Genomic DNA, 25328 nt, shown 5'->3' with positions numbered 1-25328 from the left:
TTAGCCATGTGGAAGCAAAACAAGGTCACAAGCTGTCTTCTAGCCATGTGGAAGCAAAGCAATGTCAAATCTTACATGGATTCATGTTGTTACAGTTTCTGGTTGTTTGGGACCCTGAAGTTCATTAAAGATTTTGCGATATAGTTCGCTTTAAGCCTGTGCTAGGGGATGGTTGTACATTACATAACTTTCATTAACAGACTCGCTGAATCAAATGTTTTGCTTGGCTGTAGTCTATTTTCTTATAAATATATTTCTGCACTTAAATTTTAGTTTTATAAACTACTAGTATTATAATAAATAAGTTCGTTTGTTAGAAATTTCGCGGATATCAAAACGTGGTTATATACATACATTTTACATTCTAATTACATATATATGATAAGAATTTTAATGTTACATTTGATATAGTGGTTGTATAGATATAATTTCCACCATTTCATCAGACACTACAATTTTTTTTTTTGTTCTGTAACTTACAATTAGAAAATTTGTGCACAGTTATAAAGAATAAAAATGCCTTATATTACGCATATTTCCTATACCGAATGTAATTGTCAAGTAGATTTTAACGTAAATTTGACTCGTATCTAATACAAAATAAGTACAGTCACTACAGTCTATTTTTTCATATTTCAGGCAGGTGTGCTTCTGGTTGGTTATCACACGGCTACTATTGCTACCAGATAGTCACGTGGTACAACCCATCTTGGCAAGGTGCCAATTCCTTCTGCAAGACACAGGGAGCAAACCTTATAAGGATCAGATAGTATGTATCTCTTAGTGTTAAATTATATAATTTCGCGGGTACGAACTTGCGTGGGTTTGGCCAAAGTGTCTATTTCGTGGATTCGTGGATTTTAATTTCTGACCATAGGCCGACATGATCGGGGGTTCTACTTGGTCGTCGAGATTCTATTTCGTGCAATGACCCAACCGCCATGCTCAAAAAAAGAAGTCCTCCATGATTATTAATGATTTCACAGTTTATCTAGAGAAAGTAGTATCTCTCTTGTCGACATATAACAATACTAATTTGCATATTTTCTATTTACTACATTTACCGATGACGTCATTATTGCCTATGTCAATGGAAATTGCTGTTACTAGGTATGACATTTAATTGTCATTGCAGGTCAATATAGACAGTAACTGTTACATGTATTTATTGTATTTTACAAAGTATTTTTGTGAGAAATTTCAATTTTCTATATATTAATGAAAGTTGAGCATTGTTTGGAACACAAGTATAACCATTCTTTTATACAGTAATTCTACGCAACAGTTTGTAAATGGAATGCTGACAAATCTGAAATCTAGAGGTGTAAATGGCATTTGGATTGGACTATCTGGTAACCTTTCAATGTTATTCTATAATTCCTATTGTATTTTTTTTTACTTTTTGTCTTTTATTATACTCCAGGAGACCTTATTTGCATATTTTCTAAAACAATGTTTCTACATGTTTCTTCATTTCTGGTAAAAGGCAGGAAAAGTTGAAGTTTGTCTATAATCCTTCTCTTCGCTTGCTCGCGTAAAATGGACAAGTCAAATACTGACCAAACAGTACCTTAAGTCAACGTAGCATGTACAGACGAGTCAATTGGTATTTTTATAAATAAAACTGCCTTTATGACGAAAAAGAATGTATACATTACTACGTTACAATATTGTAATCTTACATTTAAATCTGTATAAATGATCAAATATACTAAACGCGGGGTTTAATTGTGTTGTAAAACGCATTTTTTCCTTAAACAGGAATAAAAATTTTCACGAACGCATGTTTTTACAAAATAATCTATATTAGCCGTAATGGTAGGGTGACTTCGGCCAAGAAAGTCACTATTTCTAGGAGTAATCCTGACCCAATTTTAACAAAGCATGTTATATACCGAAATGTTTGTAAAAGTTTGTAGATTCTAAAAGTGCCGGCATAATTTGGCATAAATGGTGACTTGCTGAGAAATCCAAGATGGCGTCCAAGATGGCCGCTCTAAAATGAAAAAGTGCTTTTTGTAAAACATAAGGAATTCTTCATTCACTTTTGATTAAATAAACTGCTGGCATGCATTGTGTCGTAGAATTATTGCACATTTAAAGGTAACAAAATACACAAATGCATGTCAAAAGGTCAAATTCCCGTTAAAAATACAAATTTTACATATTCATTATCACTAATTTGTAGTTTTGAAAATTAGAACTTATAAATTCTTTTAAAAGAATTCAAAAAATGGCACAAAAGAAGTATCTGATACAAATAATGACAATAATTGACGTTTTACCGTAAAACTGTTGTAATTATATGCGCATTACAAGCAGGTAAACAGAAAAGTGCTTGAAGATTTTGATGCATATTGATACATGTGTCTAATTTTCTTTCTCAAGTTATGCAGGTATGAAAAACAAATGTTGTGATCAGTTTCTAGTTCTATTTTATGTTTTGTATTCCCCCAATGATGGGGACATTTTTTATCCATTTTGAGTAGAATAGCTACATATTTGGTTCATTTACGGTAATTGTTTTAAATTCTGTAGATTAGTACATTTATCTATATTTGTCATCATGGACACGGTTAATGTCGTATCATCCAGAGATAGGTTTTTAATGCTATTCAATTATTGTGCGCATATTGCCTCAAGTAACGATTTGCATATGAAAATAGAGTATATTTTTGCATAACTTGGAATGCACCTTGATAGAACATTAAAAAAACGTTTTTAAAACGTTTCGACGATGTCACTGGCATAATTAAAAGTCTAATAAATCAGTTTTACAGGTGCTGAAAAAATAAAACAGCGTCATATTTTCAAAAAATATATATAATCAAATTCGGCGTAGAGAAGAGGATATCGATTCTGTGATGCGTATATGTGGTCGCACGGTCACATTTTTTATTACAACGGTGTCCTTTTTTAGTGTGGTGAGAAATGTTCAGTGGGAAGGACTCTTAAGTGTGCCGGGATTACAATTTCTCAGTGATCATTGCTAATGATCAGTGTGGAGTGATCACAGATCTGAGTACTTTTCAGAGAATATTGATCATGTTCACGGCACTGTGAGAACTACTAACTGGGTAGTGTTCACGGTACTGTACTGTGAGTATTGCTCACTGTGTAGTGTTCACGGCTAAGTGAGTACTCTCACTGAGAAGTGTTCACGGCACTGTAAATACTGCTCACTGAGTAGTGCTCACATTACCGTGAATACTGTTCACTGAGTAGTGTTCACGGTACGGTGAGTACTGCTCATTGAGTAGTGTTCACGGCACCGTAACTACTGCTCATTGAGTAGTGTCCATGGCACTGTGAGAACTGCTCACTAAGTAGTGTTCACATTACCCTGAGTACTGCTCACTGAGTAGTGTTCACATCACCGAAAATTCTGCTCACTTATTAGTGTTCACGGCACCCTGAGTACTGCTCACTGAGTAGTGTTCACTGCGCCGTGAGTACTTCTCACTGAGTAGTGGTCACGGCACTATGAGTACTGCTCACTGAGTAGTGTTCACGACACCGTGAGTACTGCTAAATAAGTAGTGTTCACGACACTGTGATAAATTCTCACTGAGTAGTGAATACATCACCGAAAATTCTTCTCACTGAGTAGTGTTAACTGCACCGTGAGTTCTGCTGACTAATTAGAATTCACGGTACTTTGAGTACTGCTCACTGAGCAGTGTTCACAGTACCGTGAGTACTGTTCACGGAGTATTCACGTGTTCATTGTACTGTGGGTACTGATTATTGAGTAGCATTCACGGTACTATGAGCACTGTTCACCGAGACTGAACTTAAGGATTTGAAATCTAAAATTGTTCTGAAATCAAATGCTAAATATATACTCTTATATATCCGATATTTGAGTTTAATGATTATTTGACCTTTTGTTCCTTAGTCCGTATATTAATTTTAAACAATTTATGTTAAAAAGATACTCATAAAATCAAAATATTTTACAGAAAAAGAAATAAAATTTATATGAAAATGTAGACATGATGTTGTGTTTAAAAATTGTATATAAAATTGGTATATAACTGGCCTTGTTAAAAATTGGGTCCGGGTTTAACTTTTTGAATGGCCTAATTGTCGCCCTACCATAATAAATCCATAGCAAATAATTTTGACTTTACAGCCAATGTTGCCGCTAATTCACTTGCGATACTCGGACGCATGTTTTGCATTAAATATACAGTAATTGAACATATTTGTCATACAAAGTAAAAAAAAAATCAAATGAAAGTTTGTTCGCTGTAACGAATATTTGTAAAGCTTGTATTTTATTCATTTATCATTATATTTATGAAAAAATTGTCACTGTTATGTGTGATCAAACTTTATTAAACTTTATTATTTACATCGCATATATTTTAAGAGAACTGGATATGATTTTAGATAACAATCAAGCTGGAAATACCTGGTACTGGTCAAGTGGATCAAGGTTATACTCGAACAATTTCAAAAATTTCAATGGACAAACGCCAGTTAATAGACCAGGGGTACAAGACTGTTTTAATATATTTACAGGTAAGGGTATACGTATGCGTAAAATACTTGAGTTCGAACTCAGAAACGGCGATATGTTTTATTAAAAGGCTTCTTCCTAAAATAAAGTTATTCTTCGTCTTTTGAATGAAATTGAGGTTATTTTTTTGTGCGTTAAAGCAGGTTCTTACCCGCAATGAATGGAAATACTTATTTCCAGTCGAACCCATGACAGATGTCATATTAATCCCTCAACAATCGAGCTGGAAACTATACTAGTTTAACTTGTGCTGAACACTATTCGAAATATCAGTTACGGCGGGAAATCGAACGAACCCGGATTGCTGGTATTGCAGTCCAACCTGCTGACCACTGCGCCGTTGACTCCCTGTAAAGTCTCCTTTTTTTCGTATTCTGCAACACCCAAATATACAAATCCTGAAATGTGTGACATTCTTCTGCATGAATTGTTCATACTGACAAACAAGAGTAACAATAAACAAATATAGAAACACACATCAGGTTTACTGTTGTTCCATTCTTAGTTCATCATGTTATTGTTAATGAGATTAAATCTAGATGAAACACAAACACTCCCGCTATAATGCTAGACGTCTCATAGTTTAAATTACCCCGTGACTTTGACAAAAAAGACCACAGTTATTGTAATATAAAGAAATATATTTTACTTATGAAGTAGTCAGGGCCGGTACTTTTTAATATTATGATACGTTATCTTTTAGATGACAAAAATGGCACATGGCAAATAGCATCTGACTGTGCAAATAACAATTCCTTTATATGTGAGATTTCTCGTGGAACCCCTCCAAAACTACCGCCTACACTCGCACCAACACGTAAGTACATTTGTCTTTCATCATGTCGTCACGGAGAGCTTTCACCTTGCTCAGGGATAGATCTGGCGAACCCGAGACCCGTAGATCCATGCCCTCTCCACACGTGTGCGGGCACACGCAAGTACAGTAAGCGTTGCAGTATTACCATATTTTGACGCCTAAATTCAATTACTGTATTAGATAAAGAACTTCTACAGAATAGGATTTGATTACACACCACTCGCACAACCGCTAAAGAGCAACACCAATCAATAATGTTGCTCTTAAAACTGTTGTACTGTATAAGCAGACAAACTCTTAGTCATTTACACAGATTCTAGCCTTCAGTTTGGTTTGTATTTCTCGAGTAAGGATTACATAAACTTGACAATGAGTTAACTAAGCAAGATTACGCACCATGAGAAAACCAACATAATGCATTTGCGACCAACATGGACCCAGACTAGACTGCGCGGATCCATGTTGTCCGCTTTCAAAAATAGAGAAACAGTTAGCGGACAGCATGTATCCTGACAAGACTGCACATCCATGCTGGTCGCAAATGCGCTATGTTGCTTTTCTCATGGTGCGGCTCATATAATATTTATATATTACGTGGACAAAGTCAGCAGCAGTAGATTTTTCAGCGGTGTATTCGCTACGTGTTGTACTAATTTCCTTCTTCTCTGTCAAGTGGTGAAGCTTGTTTAATTAAAATGTTAGTAACTTTGTTTTTCATTAATATTTATTGGAACAGGAACTACTGGGAGTGTTCAAGGTCCGACAACAACTGCTACCCCAGGTTAGTATATAAAATCAAAATGTGATAGTTTAGGACATCCCAGGCTGTTTACAAAATTCGATGTTAAATGAATTAACAGTGTCATGGCGCCACAGCCACTGACAAACCCCGTTCTAAATTCACGACATATTTTGCCCAATTGATGTAGTGTATGTATCGTGTAATTATAAATATAATTGCACATTACAAATGCCATCAGCATTCGTGAAAATTATATTTCAACAAAGATTATAGAAGTTACACGCAGATATATAACTTTTAATTCGTTTAAAGGTAGGTCTGCGTTGTTAGATAAACTTTTTGTTCAGTGCAGATCAAACCAAGATTTTTCAAAACATCAAGATGTACTTGAAACTTTCGATCATCAAAAAAAGGTATCTGCCGTGCGCTTGATTGTTTGCTAGACTGAATTGAAATCAAGTTGTCATGGGAAAATCCCAATTTTGATAAAATTTCACGACAGTGTAAATGTTAGTGAAACTTTTCACAGTTATAAACTGATATATTTTTCCTTTTGGATTCATAAAACAAATTTGTCCATATGTTTATTTTTTTGAAATTTCTTCTAAAAGAAATCCGGAAGTGTTATTAATATACTAGTATTATGACAAATTCCGACCTTTTTGTATGCTTAAACTCTGTGTTCATATAGTTAATCTTCAGAAAGAAAGACACGTCACCCGTTTGATCAATTTAGTAGCCCATAGGTTTCAACTTACTTGTTTTAATCGAGGTTTCTGTACAGAAAATACGGGTTACATGTAATTGGTGTTACGCCATCACTTCAGCACGAACTACCTTAAATACTAGAAAATATGCATGTCCGAAGTAAAATTTGGAATATAACTTTCAATATAGTTAATGGTATGATGAGCGTATTCAGTTATTACTTTTTAGCATCTCCCGGTGAATTTATAAGGGCATGCATATAAAATGTTGTTTCTAGTAACTTGGAGTACCGACTGTGGGCCATTCTGGGTAAAGGATTCAAAAACAGCATATTGTTACAAGTTCTCCGACGAAACCCTGAACTGGTTCCAAGCACAATCTGCATGTCAGAGCGAAGGAGGACAGTTAACCAGCATTAATAACTATGAGGAAGAAAGGTTTATTGCTGGTAAGTAGATTTGAATATGTCAACAGATTACAGATTACTAGAAAATGTTTAATACTATATAGATTTTAATGAAATCTTTTCCAAAATATGTTAGCCAAAATTCGTACTATTCAATCTGACGAAACCCGCTACAGGGCAAAGGTTTCGCGGTACCTACTGTGTTTGCATGACAAAACAATTTGACAAAGACAGAATGGAAGGATGACAGTTTACATAGGATAGGAGAAATATAGTTTACAACATCTGCATTAAAAGTAAACTTAAACACTTCTTCTATACTTGAATATCGGGCATTGCATTGTATGTTAACATATACATGTACTCTTAAATATATAATGAAATATAAATGAATAAAACAAAACAAATTATATTCCGTATGACTGAAAAATGATACTGGTCACAATAGGTAAATACACGTTTTTACCCTTTTGAAACAAGGCATGCATCAAGGGGAAAACTCTATTCAGAAAGTTATCTGCTTCTTATACAGTATTTCCTGTTTATAAGGGAACCGTGTAGAATTGATGTCGGTCTGTCATGGTACGGACTTGGTCACGTGAGGGGAGAATATGTGTCAGGCAGCGGGTTAGCTCGGTTGGTACTAGAGCACTCTCCCTGTAAGCGAGGTATCCAGGGGTCGAGCTCCATACTGACTGCACATTTTTCTGACCCTTTGGCATTTGGCGAATAATAGGGGACAGTGACATTCTTGCTTGGTCAGTTTTACGACGCTTGCAATATTATGTACCTCCGGATTCGAGTACGAATTTCTAATTTGTGGGGGTGTATGTCACGGTATGGACCTGGTCAAGTTAGTGGAGAATATGTGTAAGACAGCCGGTTAGCTCAGTCGGTAGAGCACTCGCCTTGTAAGCAAGGGATCCCAGATTAGAGCCTTGGACTGGCTGCACATTTTTCTCCCCTAACATGACAATGTCGATTCCGTGACATACACACCCACAAATTAGAAATTCGTCATTGTGCAGCTTGTCCGAGGCTAGAATACGGATCCCTCGCATGCGGGGCGAGTGCTCTAGATACCGACTGAGTTAACCGTTTGCCTGGCACACATTCTCCACTGTTGATACTAGTATGTCGTGTTAGAATCGAAATAACAAGTTCCCAAGTGTGATTTATCGTAGGATAACCCTAGTTTTTCGTTCTTTTGCGAAACATATACCACTCAGGCCTGCGGCCTTCGTGGTATATTCTTACGCATAAGAACTCAAAACACGGGCTATTCTACGATAAACCACATTTGGGAACTTATTATTTCTTAAATAAAATTCATGAAAGCTTGTGTTTAAGGCGTTGTCTTGTCTAAATACCGATCAGACTTTTTATTATGCATATGTAGTTTTATTTTGTTCATTTTGGGATTTAAAGTACTTTTGTTCAAATGTAAAGGCTTACATAATTTTAAAAAATAATAAAAATTATATAAAATTTTTTATGATTTTAGCGAATAAGAAAATGCCTGCTTTAGACACAATGTCATTATGACAAGCGGATATATCAGTTCCTTTAAGTTTTTTTCCGTAACTGATCTCGGCATTAACCGGTTGATACAGAAAACTAAATGCTTACAAATAGGTACTGGATTACGCAATGAACGAACGAGATTACTTACTCACACGCAAATTACCGTTTGTATTTAAGAAACAACATATCTCAATAAGCGCAAATTTTACCCGTTCAACTAATGATTAATGTTACACAGCATGTCCAATGTTACAATGATTACGTTTTTTCAGATCGTTTATTTGGCTTCAGTTCTCCTGCATTATGGATAGGAATGAACGACCTTAATTCACACGTAGGGTACCATTGGGTGGACGGTACGGGATTCGGATATTTCAACTGGGCGCCAGGTAAGACAAATATAAACACATGATGTTTCTACCTAGGGAATTGTGTTATCAATAAACATTTTACATGAATAGAGTTTTTCTTATTATGTAAACAGATACTTAATATGTGATGCTAAGACTGTAACCATATCTTAAGAGCATCTTGCAGCCATGCCCTGTCTATGCTAAATACGGAGCTATGTTTTCTTAACGGCCTAACTGGAATGAAATTATACGTTTCAAAGAAAACCATGAATGAGTAAAGTAAGACTGGTTACTATTACTTTTTCACTAGTTTTGTAACATTATTTTTTATTTTTCCTGACATAAATCGACGATCCATAATTTGTTCTTTATGTCCTGTCTATATTCAACGCATGTTTGCTTGTGTAAAGCCAAACCTTAAAAGTAATGTATGAAAGATTATTTCTGATGTCATTTAATCAAACATTTACTGTATGACTTGCCTACTGATGATCATACCTATTTGTCCATTAACCGGCAATCCATTCAGTAAGTATTTATTGTTAATTAGATTGTACCCTTCATTACGCATGTGCAAAGACTAACATGTTGTGTGAGAATTACAATCACTGTTTTGTTCTTTACTTTACCATACCATTTTCATTGCAGTTCCACTGGTTTTCATCTAATACTAATAGGTGTTCGTGGTAGGAACAATGGTTTCCTACAATATAAATAATAAGCCACCTTCTACTGTTATTAATATTGTTCTTTTAAAAAGAACGTCTACTGGTCTACAAAACAATTATAGCTTACAACAAATAACTATTGCCTACGAAATACAATTACGTTTTTTAATTCAACAGACATGACATTGTAGTGCCGTTGTTTTATTTTCTAATTATAAAGAGTAAAATAAATGGTTACTGGCATATTTTACTGATAAAGATTAGTATGTATACTAGCTTGCTTTTCGTTATTGTTGAGTGTTGTTATTGTTGTTATTGTTGAATTAAGGAAATGAATAAGACTTCGCTTGCACCAATTCAAACACTGCATTTTGTAATATGAACTGCCTCGCGACTTGTTATGGCTGCGTGTCTTTTTATCAGGGAATAGAATAAATATATTATTCTATACACTTTGATAATTATGATTAGTGCATATGACTGCTATGTTAACATGGTAGATTTTCTTTAATGGTAACGTAACACAGGCGAACCGAACAACGTGGGTGAGTATGAGCATTGTGGCGAAGTTATCGTAGGAGGTCGAAATAGAGCTAAATGGAATGATGCCCGCTGTGATGCTAGGAAAGGTTATATCTGCAAGAGGATGAGTTCAGGTACTTGGAACCAGCCGAAAAGAATATATAAGCATTTTATGCAACCGCATGTTCCAATTCAATATGGCACACGTGGCAGAAGGTAAATTCTGCAGGAGATCGTCTTATGGACATGCAAGTTCAACAAAAATGATTTGTTCAGAAATAAAATATAAATCATACTTGTTTGTCACTTGTAAATGTTTGGAAATCTTTTGGTTCCATTAATCCAGTTACATTGTATACAAAACAGTTTATAGCTTATAAAAAAAAGTTAATATGATCTCAATTTCGTGTTTTTGAGCGCCATTGGAAGAACAGCAACTTTCTATGGGTGATTGACATTAGGTTTTATAATCCATTTTAAATTTTTTGAACGCAGTACCGGGGCTAGCTTCACCTTTTGTTATAATGAACCGCACCATGAGAAAACCAACATAGTGAGTTTGCGACCAGCTTGGAGAATCGATTAGCGAACAGCATGGATCCTGCGCGGATGGGCAGGCTGGCCTGGGTCCATGCTGGTCGCAAACGCACTATGTTGGTTTTCTCATGGTGCAGCTGATATTTAAGCAATGACGACCTCCTGCAGTATTTACTATGATGTATATCTATTGCACATATACATGTATAGAATTTGAGTAATATATATACACGTTTTGAACGATACAGGAGAACCTAATAATTATAAGGGTATGGATGAAAAATGCGCTGAGATCATTCCAAGGGGTAGAAATCAGGGTAAATGGAATGATGTAAACTGCAATCAGAAGCGGGGATATATTTGCAAGAAGAGAAGTAAAGGTATTCTACGTGTTAAGGCTTACCTGTGTGTTATGTAACCAGGAATACTAGTAACTTACCTTTTGTTAGAAAATAGAAACTTTATACCTCTGTGTCCATGATAGAAGTAGAAATGGCATATCTCTGTCATACACTTCGACGGTACTAGAATGCACGAAGGGTGATACACGTTTGATTGTGACTTAGTTCAACCAAATCTGCTATTATTTTGCTAAGTAGTGTGTGGCTTTCAAAGGCTTTATTTACTGGTTCATTGTATTTTGTTTTCAACAGCCAGGAATAGTATGATATACACCTGAGTTCAGTACCAATGGAAACATACCCATATGATATGTTCAGTTATATTGTGTTCTATAACTAGGAACGAAACACTTATATTCCATAGCTTTTAAACCTCTGTATTCAAAAGTCAGAAATAGCATATCATATAGTCATATAGTTTAGAATAGAAAACATCTACATAGTATAACCATGAAATAGGCACTGTCATTTTTTAATAGTATACCTCTGATTTCATTAGCCAAAAATAGACTGCGTTTGTAGACTAGTATACCTCTGGAATGAATATGTCTGTTTTCAGCAGGAATCCTTTACCTTTGATTTCTAAAGGCAGTAACAGTATGCTTCAGCTCTTGCATACATCCGTAATATATTTTCCTTGTCTAGCCATAAACAAAGCACCCATGCTCTCAACCGTTATAAAGACTTATCTATTGGGCTTGCGTACTCCTGTGCCATTTAGATAAAATTACATACCATTTGTTTCACGTAGTTATCTATGCTATATCGTTGAGAAAGGCATACTTCTGCCTCCAATAGGTTACCTCATTGTCCAACTTTAAGTTGCAAAGCAACGGATGGAATTGCATTTAGGTCTGTTAGTGTGTATGTTGGACATAAATTTCTCATATTTCAGAGTCACATAGACATAAAAAGACCAGAACAGCCCAACTGTTGTTTGAAATTGTTATCTTTGTTTTAAACAAACAACGCATGTTTATACACTGTCATGCCCTTATATCATAAATGGTTCCACCATACAAAATGGTATAGGTTTCAAACTTTGTGTAACTTCTAATAATAAATGAATATCTGAAGGACCAGAAAATAAATTGAGATTCACTAAACTTAAAAAATGGCCATATAGGAAAGAATTTCACTCTCAACGCCATGACTACTTCATACAAATTACAAAATGTACTTGCATTATGTACATACAAAGACCGCAATGAAGACCATGTCGCTTTGATACTCAAACGCTGGAAATTGTTTTGTTCTGGTAGTTATACTTCATTATTTAACATTTTGTAAGGTGCCTTATCATAAACCATTAATAGTATATGTTTCCATTTGTTGTTTTCATGTGATGTTACCATAATCAGATGTGTTCCTGTCTAATAACCAAGAAATTCCTTCCATTTTAAAGCAGATGAATGTGTGTTTTATTATCAGATAAAACATGATATCGTCTTTCCTGTTCTTTGAAGACATTTGTTGCCCCTCAAAGCTCAAATATATAAGAAACATCTTGAATACTAATACATTTTACTTATCTTAGCTTTACATAAAGTTTGATGTCACAAATTTATGTGCCGGATATGGTATATTATACAAAAATGAACTATTTGATATTTTAACTTCTCTAAGCCTAAATCAAAGGGGAATATAAATTCTTAACAGATCTCATGCTGAGTGTACTTTTTATTTTCACTTCTAAAATATAGAAATGTGTTTTCCTCTGATACACAACCTCAGGTTGAGAGTAGTTTATAGTTCACACTGACCCTTTCATGATCATTTTTATCTATCTGAGGAATATATTTATTTGAATTGAGTGATCTTTAAGCCCATATTTTGTGTTATCACTACTTGTACTTTACCTTTCCTTTTTGCAAAATATGCATATTTTGAAAACTACAGGGACTCTCTTTGTAGGTCTTCATCTCCTTACATGATTGCAATGATTTATTAAGCTGACATGTCATTTGCTTTTTTTACCAATATTGTATTTTTTCTCTGATAACATTTTTCACTAGTTTTAAAATTCAAATCAGGTATTTTTTTGTGACGATTTAAAAATATGTTGAATTCATAAAATGAATAAATCTACATATGGCAAACTTAAATTTTGTTGAATTGAAATTTTGACGCGTTAACAACAAGATATTGTTGCAAAATAACAAATGTTTGCTGTTCAGTTTAAAAAGGCATGTTTTTTTGTATTCTTGTTTAAGTATTGAAACGAAGACAATTAGTTTATATTCAGCCTTGAATGTTAGCTTCACAATTAGTACTTAACTTTTGTATAGATATAACTAGTTTAAAAGAAGCTTGATATGCTTTACAATATATGAATATGATAATGTTGAATATGTGCTTAAATGAAGGCAACCTGGAATAACAAATTTACCTCAAATTTAGGTTAAGACTTTAAATCTTTTTTAAAATCAAGATATAAATACTTCTTTTAGAATTCATCTCACAAGTCGAAAGTTTGGAACTTCTTTGAACTTATAGAAAAATCAAACATTTTTAAGTATTGCATCATTTGAAGCCATCTTGTAGAAAATATTTCCGGTCTTAAACCAGGGTTGATGCCATATTGAAAGTAATTATTTTTTTACTGTCTGTAATTGCTAATGTTATGGCCAAGAGATTGGTATTGAATTAAACAGATACACTATTCATTTTTGCACCGTGATCGATGATATATCTTTTATGGCTTACTAGTAGATGAGGCAGTTTTCATTTTGTTACCTACAATTCTGTCCTTTACGGAGAAATATAATTATTATCCATTTTAATCACATGTTGTAGTCTTTAGTGTCTTTAGTGAAGTATTTAGCCGTCACTTAGAGAGCCTTTCGTAGTTGTTGTACTTTTAGTAATACCAATTTAGTTTTCTATAGAAATTATATCTCAGAGAAATATCCAAACATTTTGGTTTTGACTGTACTATCTTCAGTTCTAAAGTACTCTATTTATTTTGGTTTTAATCAAAGAAATTCGAAGGGTACTTAGCACCATTTAAATGCACTTTATCTACCCCGCTGTAGATCATCTTTTTATCTTAGATATTAAATGAAGTGTTTTCTTAGTAACTATAACTAAATAATTTTACATGTTATACAGGGTAATGCTTCAATATAAAATAGCATTATATAATATCTATTTATTCATTTCATTGGTTTGTTTAAATATTGTTTAGAGTACTTGGTTCAGACTCTATATAGAAATATTTGTACAAGTACTAAACTTTTCAGTTATCCCGTATACGAGCACATGTGCAATATTAATCTTCAGTGACTTCCCGTTTTGTTTGCGTTCTCAAACATTTACTAATGTGTATCAGAATACGTAACAAAAGTTCAAAAATTTCGTATGTTTTCAATTTAAACATTTGAACGTTATTTCAATATACTCATCTAATTTGTTTTGGATTTGGAACGTTTCAGTTTTCCACACGGCACCTCCACCAAGAACACCATCCGTCCCAGGTAAGTGTTGTGTTTACATTTGTTTTAAACTACTGATTCAAGAAACGTGAGAAACGCAAATGCGTTAAGTAACTAAGTAACCATGTTAATATCAAAAACGAATAAACGTATTACCGTGTTCCATGGTTTGCTAAACGAAAGGGAACGTAGGCTTTAAATAAGGAGATGACCCACACTTTTCAGATTTTGAATGACAACATGTAAAATGACTTGTTTGTATTACACAGATGTCTTATCTAAGAAAGGTGTCAAATAAAACATGAAGTCTTCATTAACTGAATACAAATTGTTTTTTTGAATTGCCACATATATTCGGATATTGGCTCTTTCGTCAGTTTATGTGAAAAGCGCATTTAAAACATACTTTTATCTTCCAATTTCTTTGTAAAAGAGTCCTCCGTAATAAAACATCATTTGTTTTCGAGGAAACGACGACTACTAGTAAATTATGTTTTTGACTGAGGGCTCATTTGTTAGAATTTTTTTTCAGATGAAAACCGACTGATGGTGTATATAACGATAATCTCAATTCGATTTATATAACTGCAACTTTGACTTCGTCTTTCCCTTAGATGATATATCTATGTACTAGTAATTAGCAAGTTATGTTGTATGGTTATTAGCTTTCGAAATTTTTGAAAATTGGAAATTTCTTTCATACGTAAATCCCTCCGACCCCTTTATTAAATGTTTCTTAGATAATTATCCTAATAAAAGTTTCTACACTGTAGCTGGAATGCAATATGGATGTCCGAGCAACATCTGGACACCATACAAGAATAGCTGCTATATGTTCATGAAGACAGCAACAAACTGGATGAATGCAAGGAAGTTTTGTCAGTCACATAATTCTACACTGGCCAGTATATTGAATGAGAACGAGCAGAACTTTGTCTTCAGCCAGCTCCCGGGTATGTTCTAAATCTTCCGCAGAATTTTGATAACAAATGTTCCTTATATTAAGATCATCTTAAGATATTGTTCGCATTTATATTTAGTTTGAAAATATAATGCCCTTAACTCTGATGTAACTCGTCAGTGAGTCTATGGTTTAGGCCGATGAAAGCGATTGCTGAGGGTTTTTTTTTTTTTTGTATTTACCAAATCTCTGCAAGTTAACACAGACCTTTGCAATTGTTTCTCTCAAAACTAAATTTTATTGAGCAAAAGTGATTCTGGTAGATCCAATGTTCATGTTACAGTAATGAATAATATATTAAGGTAGTTAATCCGTGTTGACACTTTCCTGAGAAGAGAAACAAAACAACAAGTCTAATTTTCATGTTTATATGAATGTAGCTATGACTGGGAAGATCGATCAACTCTTCATCGGATTAAATGATATAGACATACAGAGGAAATTCCAGTGGACAGATGGTATGGCCGTTACCTATACCAACTGGGCGGTAAATGAGCCTAACAACTGGCAGAACACAGCTGAAGATTGTGTCACCATCTATAAAAAGGTAACACATGAGTGACGTCATAAGAGTAAATTAACGCACTGCCATGGTTAAGATTGCACAACTCAACGATGAGAATTTATTTAGGGCGATACGACTGTGTTTTTAACAGAACTGGGAAAGAAAAAGAAGTTGCATTGTGGCAACTAGAAAAAACTAACATGTGATCAAAAATAACACCATTTGTCTTTCCGCATGAACTCTTTGATTAAGAATGATAGAATTACATAGTATCATTAAATGCAATTCGTTTAATAAACTCAATATGAAAAAAAACACTCATGCACAGAATACGTACGATCCGTACTACATGAAATATGTACTGTACTTCATTTTTTTTACGAGACAGAATTGAAAATCATTCAATCAAAAGCTTTTTCATTCGCTACGTACACAAAACAAACTATGGATAACTACACAAATCACTGTCTAAAAACTCGTATACATTTTTGTTGTATTTTGGACGGAAACCAGCTTACCTTTTATGATCAAAAGATTGTTTTACTCTGTGTAAAATCTTGAAAACCGAAAAATTCGCTTATAACATGAACATGTTGTTGTATACTAACTATGTTATCATAAATTCCAATGATAAAATGGCCTTTGCACTTTTTCAATATTTGCTGAAATTTGCATAGATTTATATTGATAAAATGAATAAAAGCTAGAAGCTACTACATATATATATTTTTAGCACCTGTTTTTATAATGTTGTGTTATATCAATAGAAGAGTATGATAACTTAAGAAAAATCAACAAAGAAAAAGTGAATATACACATATCAGCTACTGTTATAGCGTTTTGAGGTACTGTAGTTATAAGATACGACCGTCACTTTTTCATTTGTGCTTTTTAGTGGTCTATAAAATAGGGTTATTATAGGCTATTTATAGAACTGTGTCATTTGATGCATATTAACTGAAAGTAGTGCGGCAACATACAATATAAAAGGTACAATACGGATTTTTTCTGCTTGTTTGTATTTATTTGTAAAATACAAGCCGTATTTTACTATTTTGACAGAATCTATATAGGTATGTGATAATATCCTTTATATAAACATTGAAAAATTTGTATTCTGTATTTAGGATGGAACTTGGAATGATCAGATTTGTGAGGATCCGAGAGAAGGTTTTATTTGTAAGACACATAAGGCGATATTACCCAGAAGCACAAGCCAACATAACATGGCCGCAGGGTGTCCGGTAAAAACACATTTTTAAATGGGTCAGGCTAAAGAAAGTATAAAACAGAAGCATGTTTTAATATATTTAAACACAACGAAGAGGTAAAAAAGTCACATTTCAGTTTAATGTTCCAGCACTAATAGTTAGAACAACAGTATGAATGATTTTTGACAAAATGAGGTGAAGAGTATGTGGTAGTGAAATCTACTGTTAAGATATTACTCAGCAAGGTAATGCAGCGGAACACTTTTGCTTAATATTCCAAAACCACTGTACATTACAAGTAAATCTGACATATTTCTGCTGAGAAACATGTACTAAAATAACAAATAAAACACATTATTCGGTTTGAGGCACTCGCTAATATACATTCAAAATTTATTTATAAAGTATTTTCTATTCATTTCTGTCGTATACTCTTAAGGAGAAACAAATTGACTTCGTATTTATTTGCAAGGCTGGTGCCATTGGATATGGATACAACTGCTACCAGCTGATGAGTTCCATGGCAACGTGGCAAGTAGCAAGATCAAACTGTCGAGCAAGAGCTGGAGATTTAGTAGTTATCAAGGACAGGTATGCTTTCATCGACTGGGACAAGTATTTCTTTTGAAACACATATTTATTTCAAGCTTGGAAAGCCCTCAAGCCAGTGTATTATATCGCTTTACTAATTACAAACATGTTTAATCATCTGGAAATTTAACCAAATGATATAGATCTAGCATCATTTATGTTTTTTCCTCAAATGTATTGTGAATCATATTGCTCTATTATAGTGCTCGAATACACAATTGTTAGTATATAACTTCATGACACTTGTAAAGTAGATTAAAGTTTCCAAAATTGTTTCAGCTATCAACAAGCGTTCCTTGCATCTCAAATTGCCGGAAGATCAGGGTTCTATTGGACCGGTTTGTCACACAGTGGACCAAGTGGAAGTTTCCAATGGGTTTCAGGGGACAATCTTGCATACACTTCCTGGTCCTCCAATCATACCGGTTAGTAGAGTTACCCAACATTTCGTCAACTAGGGCTACATAAATGTTTGCTGTGATTTTATTTTCTTTTATTATCGCGAGTGATGTGACTCCTGAAAATATCCAAATATATCTTCCCTCAACATTGGAATGCAATAGAAATGGATACATCAAGTCCTTAATACGAATACGACATTTGCCTATCACATGGCATAACCGAAACTATTGTATATAATTCATGATGTGTAATTCTTCCGAAGTATCTGTTTAATTATTACTTGCAACTGTTTGACTGCATTGTACGCATCTGATAGAAGTCAGTATAATGTAAATAGTGCATTGCTGAGAGGGTGATATGAAAAATATTTACCGCGAGAAATATGAATATCTGTAGATTTTTCAGCTGAAATCGAAATTCATATTTAAGAGGAAAATATTTTTCGTATTATCCTCTCTGGAAGGAAATATTTATAACAATACATGTATATAAAAAAATACAATCAGTCAAAAGTGTATTGAAAAAAAACCCAACATAATGGTTTAAATTATTTAAAGAAATTCTCAATATTACATAGAATAGTAACAATACCACTTGCTAATGCTTAACAAGCGAACACCAGTAAGGGTCTGCTCAAATATCTATCTCGGTACCAAAAAATAACAGACCGTTATCAAAACGGGTGGTATGAAAATATTCTTAAGTTCCCGGACTGTGTGTGCTTTAAAATATAATATTTAATGTTACATCATTTTTAAATTCGTGATATCTATGTTAAATAGGCCATAAAGGTGAGAAAAATGTAAGCGCAATGTCTTAGATATGCGATGAGACACACACGACGCTTAATAAAGATTTGAATCATGTCGAATCCCATATAGACACTACTGTTTTGGCAGCCATTTTAAGTTCATGTAATGATTGAAACTTGATTCCAGATAGATCAGCACTCAGACGCCCAGACATGTAAAAAGGACCCTAGGCTCGTACTATTAAAACAATAACACTCAATTTCTAAAAATTATGGTATCATCAATATGTTCTCAGCATGGTGGCTAGGTGCAGTATCTTGTTGGAAGATAAACATCTTAGCCCTGAGAAACTTTCTCTAACTTGTCCGTATCATTCCTACGATAACATTGACCATAATGGTCACATTGCGCCGTGCGTTTCGACGTCGACTTGTTTCGAGTGAGTTCTTATTACGGGGTACCTGTTTCCATTGCCTACCACTAAAATATTGGGGTTTTTTCTGTGCATAGCGTCAAAATTCACGTCGACTCATATTAAACTTACATCACCAGAACTATTTTGACGTGTTTTTGCCAAATAACGAAAATAACCACTCTCAAAATAAAAGAAGATCAAACGTATTTTCTAGCATGCTCCTTGACTATGAGCGTTGTCGAAGTTACAAATAAGAACGTATTGCGTCGATAACAAAAATAAGAAAGAAAGCATGACACTAACTTATGCCACGTGATTTTAGCGTACGCGTTATAGTTTTGTTTGAAAAAAAGCAGTCCGGGAACTAAATGATTACTTAATATTCAGTTTAAACCAACGAAGAATATGTATCAAAGTCAATCATACTTTCTATTATTTTTTTTAGTTAATGAATACATGACTGTGTTATACGTGAACGCTTGTTTCTCTAAAGTGATATAACAATTTAACCTTTAGCCAACTGCCGACAAGTGATTCTGTCTTTGCGACCAGTGCAGACCAAGATAAGCAGGTTATTCATGGTCTGCACTGTTCGCAGTTCAATGAGTTATTTTTCGGTAAACCTCCATTCAAATATTAAGTGGTACTGCCAAAATAGAATTATGGACCGGTCCATTTAAAAAATTTAGCCGGCAAAAGGTTAATGCTATAGCATGAAAAGTTACATTCTAACACGACCCAATTAGACATATCATATTACTCCAAATTAACATTTTATTTAGGTAACGACAACAGTTCTTGCATCGCAATGAGAACTAATGGGCCCGGGGTAGGCTTATGGCTGGATATGCCGTGTACGGCAAAGTTCAAGTACATTTGTGAATCTTCGAGGTCCGGGTTCAGTACACCATTGATTCCGACTACAACGACAATAACAGTACCGGTATGTCCGCAGAACTGGAATGAATTTAACGGTTACTGTACAAAGGTATGTTGATGGTGTTTGAACTTCAGTCTGTAACTTTTCACATGAATGTCTCCGGAAGTAATAAAGTGGCACGTATACAGATGTGTGTAGGCAGTTTCGAAATGTATAAATTACTCCAAGTTGTGAGACATTTTACTGGTACCGATACTTAACCATAGCACTATTACTGCTTTATTTAACCGTTGTTTATGTATCATAAAAATCCATTCAAATTCTTTCTTTATTTTTGACACCGTCACCATAGACGTCGTTTGACTTTGACGTCATTCCTTCATCATGTTTACTTTGTACACATAAGAAGATTATAAAGATCTTATAATGACAGCCTGTGTATGACAGGGATATCATACGAAATATATATTTGTACCATACTGCGTAAACTACGTCTTACATACACTTAAAAAGATTTTGTTACAATGTAGGAGAACATCCTAGCCAAAGAAATGTTTTAATTTGTGTCTTAATATTTTTAGTTGGGTTAAGTATCTATTGTTTAAAATTAAAAAAAAATAGAAGAGTATGTCTAGTTTGCAACAATAGATTTGTTACCAGAAAATGGTTGTCTTTTCTGCACAGGTGTATAACTCTAACGAAGACAAGAAAAGTTACTTTGATGCTAGAAGTGCCTGCCGAGCTATGGGGGCAGATCTTGTAAGCTTACATTCATATGCAGAACAATCAGCTGTATTCTCTTATAGAACAATGTAAGTTGTGACTTTCTGTCGATCTTTATACTTTATCAAGCAACATTTGTCTGCAGAACAGCTGAACGTATTCCCGTACAGAGTAACGTAAGTTGCAACGTAAGTTGCAGTTCTTTAAGGAACGTAACATTTAATCAAGCGACATTTTATTGTACCCCCCGAACAACAAAGTTGTAAGGGGGGGGGTATACTGGTTTCAGGTTGTCTGTCTGTCTGTCTGTCCGTCCGTCTGTCTGTCTGTCCGTCTGTCTGTCTGTCTGTCTGTCTGTCCGTAGACACAATCTTGTGCGCACCATCTCTCCTCATCCCCTTGACACAATTTAATGAAACTTCACACAAGTGATCGGTAACAACAGTAGTTGTGCATGGGGCATGTTAGGTTCTTTCAGAAAAAAAATTGCAGAGTTACGGGACTTTGTTTTTTGTTACTATACTATATACATAGACACAATCTTGTGCGCACAATCTCTCCTCATCCCCTTGACACAGTTTAATGAAACTTCACACAAGTGATCAGCAACAACAGTAGTTGTGCATGGGGCATGTTAGGTTCTTTCAGAAAAATGTTTTGCGGAGTTACGGGACTTTGTTTTTTGTTACTATACTATATACATAGACACAATCTTGTGCGCACCATCTCTCCTCATCCCCTTGACACAATTTAATGAAACTTCACACAAGTGATCAGTAACAACAGTAGTTGCGCATGGAGCATGTTAGGTTCCTTCAAAAGAAAAAATTGCAGAGTTAGGGACTTTGTTTTTCGTTAACATACTATGTACATACAGTCTACATATGCAATCTTGTGCGCGCCTAATCTTCCGAACCCTTGCACACAGTTTAATGAAACTTCACACAAGTGATCAGTAACAACAGTAGTTGTGCATGGGGCATGTTAGGTTCTTTCAGAAAAAAAAATTTCAGAGTTATGGGACTTCGTTTTTTGTTACTATACTATATACATAGACACAATCTTGTGCGCACCATCTCTCCTCATCCCCTTGACACAGTTTAATGAAACTTCACACAAGTGATCAGTAACAACAGTAGTTGTGCATGGGGCATGTTAGGTTCTTTCAAAAAAAAATTGCAAAGTTATGGGACTTTGTTTTTCGTTAACATACTATGTACATACAGTCTACATATGCAATCTTGTGCGCGCCTAATCTTCCGAACCCTTGCACACAATTTAATGACACTTCACACAAGTGATCAGTACCAACCCTAGTTGTGCATGGTGCATGTTACGTTCTTTTAGATAAATATTCTGCATAGTTATGGGACTTTGTTTTTTGTTACTATACTGTATACATACAGTTTATATACATACAGTCCACATAATTATGCAATCTTGTGTGCGTGTGTCAGATTGCAATGTACTATGTCAGTGCATGCGGGGGGTACATTCATCACCTTTAGTGATAGCTCTAGATTTTTCTGCAGCAGATATATGTATTCTCTTACATAGTAATATAAGTCGCAATTATTTATAAAATGAAGTGGTATTTATCTGCAGAACAGTTGAATGTATATGCCGTAAGCTGCAATTCAGTAATACGTCATATTTGTTGGGTTTTTTTAGTGTTAAATTAATGTAAGTGACATGAATTTATTGTGCTTTCGAATTTCCCATTGACTTGAGTTACATCTTTATTCTTACAGACTTGCCTATTATGCAAATACTATATTTACACACGTAAATACTATATTTACACACGTATCATTTTCCGCTACAATGTGTTTTTTTTTTATTTTTGTTCATTTTTACTTTTTCCAGAGGTTATACATCAAAGACCTACTGGATTGGCCTAAATGACTTTGACATTGAAAAGGGTAAGTAAATGGACAATGTCGTGAACTATTCATGTAAAAAATAAGTTTGCCTGCTAATATTATATGTAAATTACATTTTTGTTCAGGAGCGACTGAGTGGGTTAAAGCCGCTGTCCTCAAATCGCTTTCCCCGCACCATTATGGGTTCGAAACCGATGTATAAATTAATCAAGTGAGGCTGGCTTACGGAAGGTAAGACTCTTAAACCAGTTGCGCGTCTGTGTCTGAAATAATACCTCGAAGGGACATCAAGTGTCTTCCTTCGCCGAAAATAGCTGGAAAGATGCCATATTACCTAAGATTTTGTCAGTGTGACGTTATACACAGCAATACAATATATACTCGTACACATATACGTTCTTTTACGTGCATTTATTGTGTAAAGGGTACAAAAAGGGGAATCACAAGTTTCACAAAATCATGTACATGTATTTTAAGGTAGTTCTGCACGTTTTGATCGAAATTTTTTCTACAATGTAGAATTTAATTAAACTCTGATTTTTCAAAACTTCAGAATATACCTAGAAAATTCAACAAATAAAAAAGAAATGGTCGTGTGCTTGATTTTTTGCTAGACTGATTTGAAAAATTCGGACCTTACGCAATATTTCATAATGAGAGTCTATGGGAAAATCATAACTTTCATAACATTTTCGCAATGTAGATTTTGATGAAACTTCTCACAGTTGTAGATAAACATGACGACTATAATTTGGTGAAATAAAATGGACAGGTCCGTGTGCTTATTTTTGAGATATTTGACCATGATTAAAGTAAACCGAACATTTCACGCTAATTTTAAGACATTATTTTGTTTTTTTAGCGTGTCATATGTTTTCATATCATATTTTGACTTTAGAGATATAGTAACAGTGCCACTGTAATAAATTTATTCACAGGTTTCGATTAAAGCATAGAATTATTTTCATTTCCGTGCGTCGAATCCAGGCTTTATTCTACGTTTTCCGGATAAATGACGTTACGCCATCACTTCCGGTTTATCAAACGTGCAGAACTACCTTAATGTACAACAGTTTTGTTTTACCTACGCTAATAATAATAATTTTATGCAATTTTATGAAGAACCACTTCCGTTGCATGTTTGTACAATCATCTGAAATCATAAAACAATACGTCAGGCAAATATCAAATTGATTAACTGTTTTAATTGAGAGAGACACAAAACTTCGTACAAGAATATAGTTAAACATTTTGCCATATTGCTTTCCTTTTTCACTTTTTATCATATATAGACAAGTTTGCAAAACATAAAACATTAAAGATACATTAAGCCCATCATTCCCTTAATTTTTTTGTATTCTTTAGATATTTACTTCTAATGTAGAAAACCATCCTCAAATGTATTTAACTTTACTAAATATAAAATCTAGCTATGTATATAGAGCTACATTAAGAATTAAATATAATGCAATAATAGACGATTGTTAAAAACTTTCTGTTTTTTAGGTGAATACACACATAAACGTCTTATTTTTATGTTTACATGTCTACTAGTAATTGTTCATATTTTCAAATATTAAATCTGCGTCTAATATGCCTTTGAAGAATAATCATTAATAGAAATTATATTTATTTATTTATCTATCTATCTATCTATTTATCTATTTATTTGCTGTGCTCTTTTTAATCAGGATATAAATGGTCGGACGGTACAGCAGTGAACTACACTCACTGGGGCGTTGGTGAACCAAACGATGCTGACGGGACAGATGATTGTGTAGAATATAACTCGCGATCTAGAAGATGGAATGATGCCTCGTGCTACATTGCCAAGAATTTTGCCTGTAAAATCAAGAAAGGTGTCAAACTTCAGATGACCAAAGCCACGCCCCCTCCTACTTATGCGCGTAAGTAGATACAATATAGAGGTTTTTCTCCAAGATTATAACAAATTTACAAAAAAATATTTGAATGTTGTCTATTTTAATTAAGAAATATGATACCCAAAACAATGATTTGTCATTCAATAAAACCATTTCTTGGAGTTCAGATTATCAAACTTTTCGACCTCCACCAAATTTGCCCGTTCTGATTGGTTTCCAATATGACGTTTGACGCTGTAACGTAATAAATGTGGTGTAGTTAACCGTGAATTTATTGCATAATAACGTATAGTCTCAGTCTTCTTTGTGTAACAGGAAAATAAAATCGGGTGGTGTTAGAATAATTAATGAAATATCAATTAATGAAAATAAACTGCACAATGTGCCGTTGACTTTCATTTCAACAACATACCACTGTACAAAAAGAATGTCTGTTTGGTGTGAACACAGAAATCATCATCATTATTTAAGTGCATGATGTGCTT

General features: G+C 34.2%; 1 protein-coding gene across 2 annotated transcripts in view; it reads left to right on the top strand.

The window, feature by feature from the left end:
• Window positions 1–25328, top strand: part of LOC123561471 (macrophage mannose receptor 1-like) — a 60786-nt gene that overhangs the window by 16945 nt on the left and 18513 nt on the right. The window contains exons 9-26 of one of the 2 annotated variants that reach the window (XM_045353867.2): window positions 640–769; window positions 1270–1352; window positions 4396–4527; window positions 5229–5342; window positions 6079–6123; window positions 7070–7240; window positions 8995–9111; window positions 11051–11182; window positions 14638–14679; window positions 15411–15590; window positions 15979–16145; window positions 17231–17347; window positions 17787–17905; window positions 18185–18330; window positions 20257–20462; window positions 21039–21166; window positions 22944–22999; window positions 24652–24867. In XM_045353867.2, coding sequence (XP_045209802.2) covers window positions 640–769; window positions 1270–1352; window positions 4396–4527; window positions 5229–5342; window positions 6079–6123; window positions 7070–7240; window positions 8995–9111; window positions 11051–11182; window positions 14638–14679; window positions 15411–15590; window positions 15979–16145; window positions 17231–17347; window positions 17787–17905; window positions 18185–18330; window positions 20257–20462; window positions 21039–21166; window positions 22944–22999; window positions 24652–24867 — 2301 coding nt within the window. Of the gene's footprint in view, window positions 1–639; window positions 770–1269; window positions 1353–4395; window positions 4528–5228; window positions 5343–6078; window positions 6124–7069; window positions 7241–8994; window positions 9112–10270; window positions 10400–11050; window positions 11183–14637; window positions 14680–15410; window positions 15591–15978; window positions 16146–17230; window positions 17348–17786; window positions 17906–18184; window positions 18331–20256; window positions 20463–21038; window positions 21167–22943; window positions 23000–24651; window positions 24868–25328 lie in introns of both variants that reach the window. The other variant, XM_045353868.2, reaches the window with a different exon arrangement.

The sequence above is a fragment of the Mercenaria mercenaria genome, chromosome 10, assembly GCF_021730395.1.
Source record: "Mercenaria mercenaria strain notata chromosome 10, MADL_Memer_1, whole genome shotgun sequence".
Lineage (NCBI taxonomy): Eukaryota > Metazoa > Mollusca > Bivalvia > Venerida > Veneridae > Mercenaria > Mercenaria mercenaria.
This window is presented reverse-complemented; position numbering and strand designations above follow the sequence as displayed.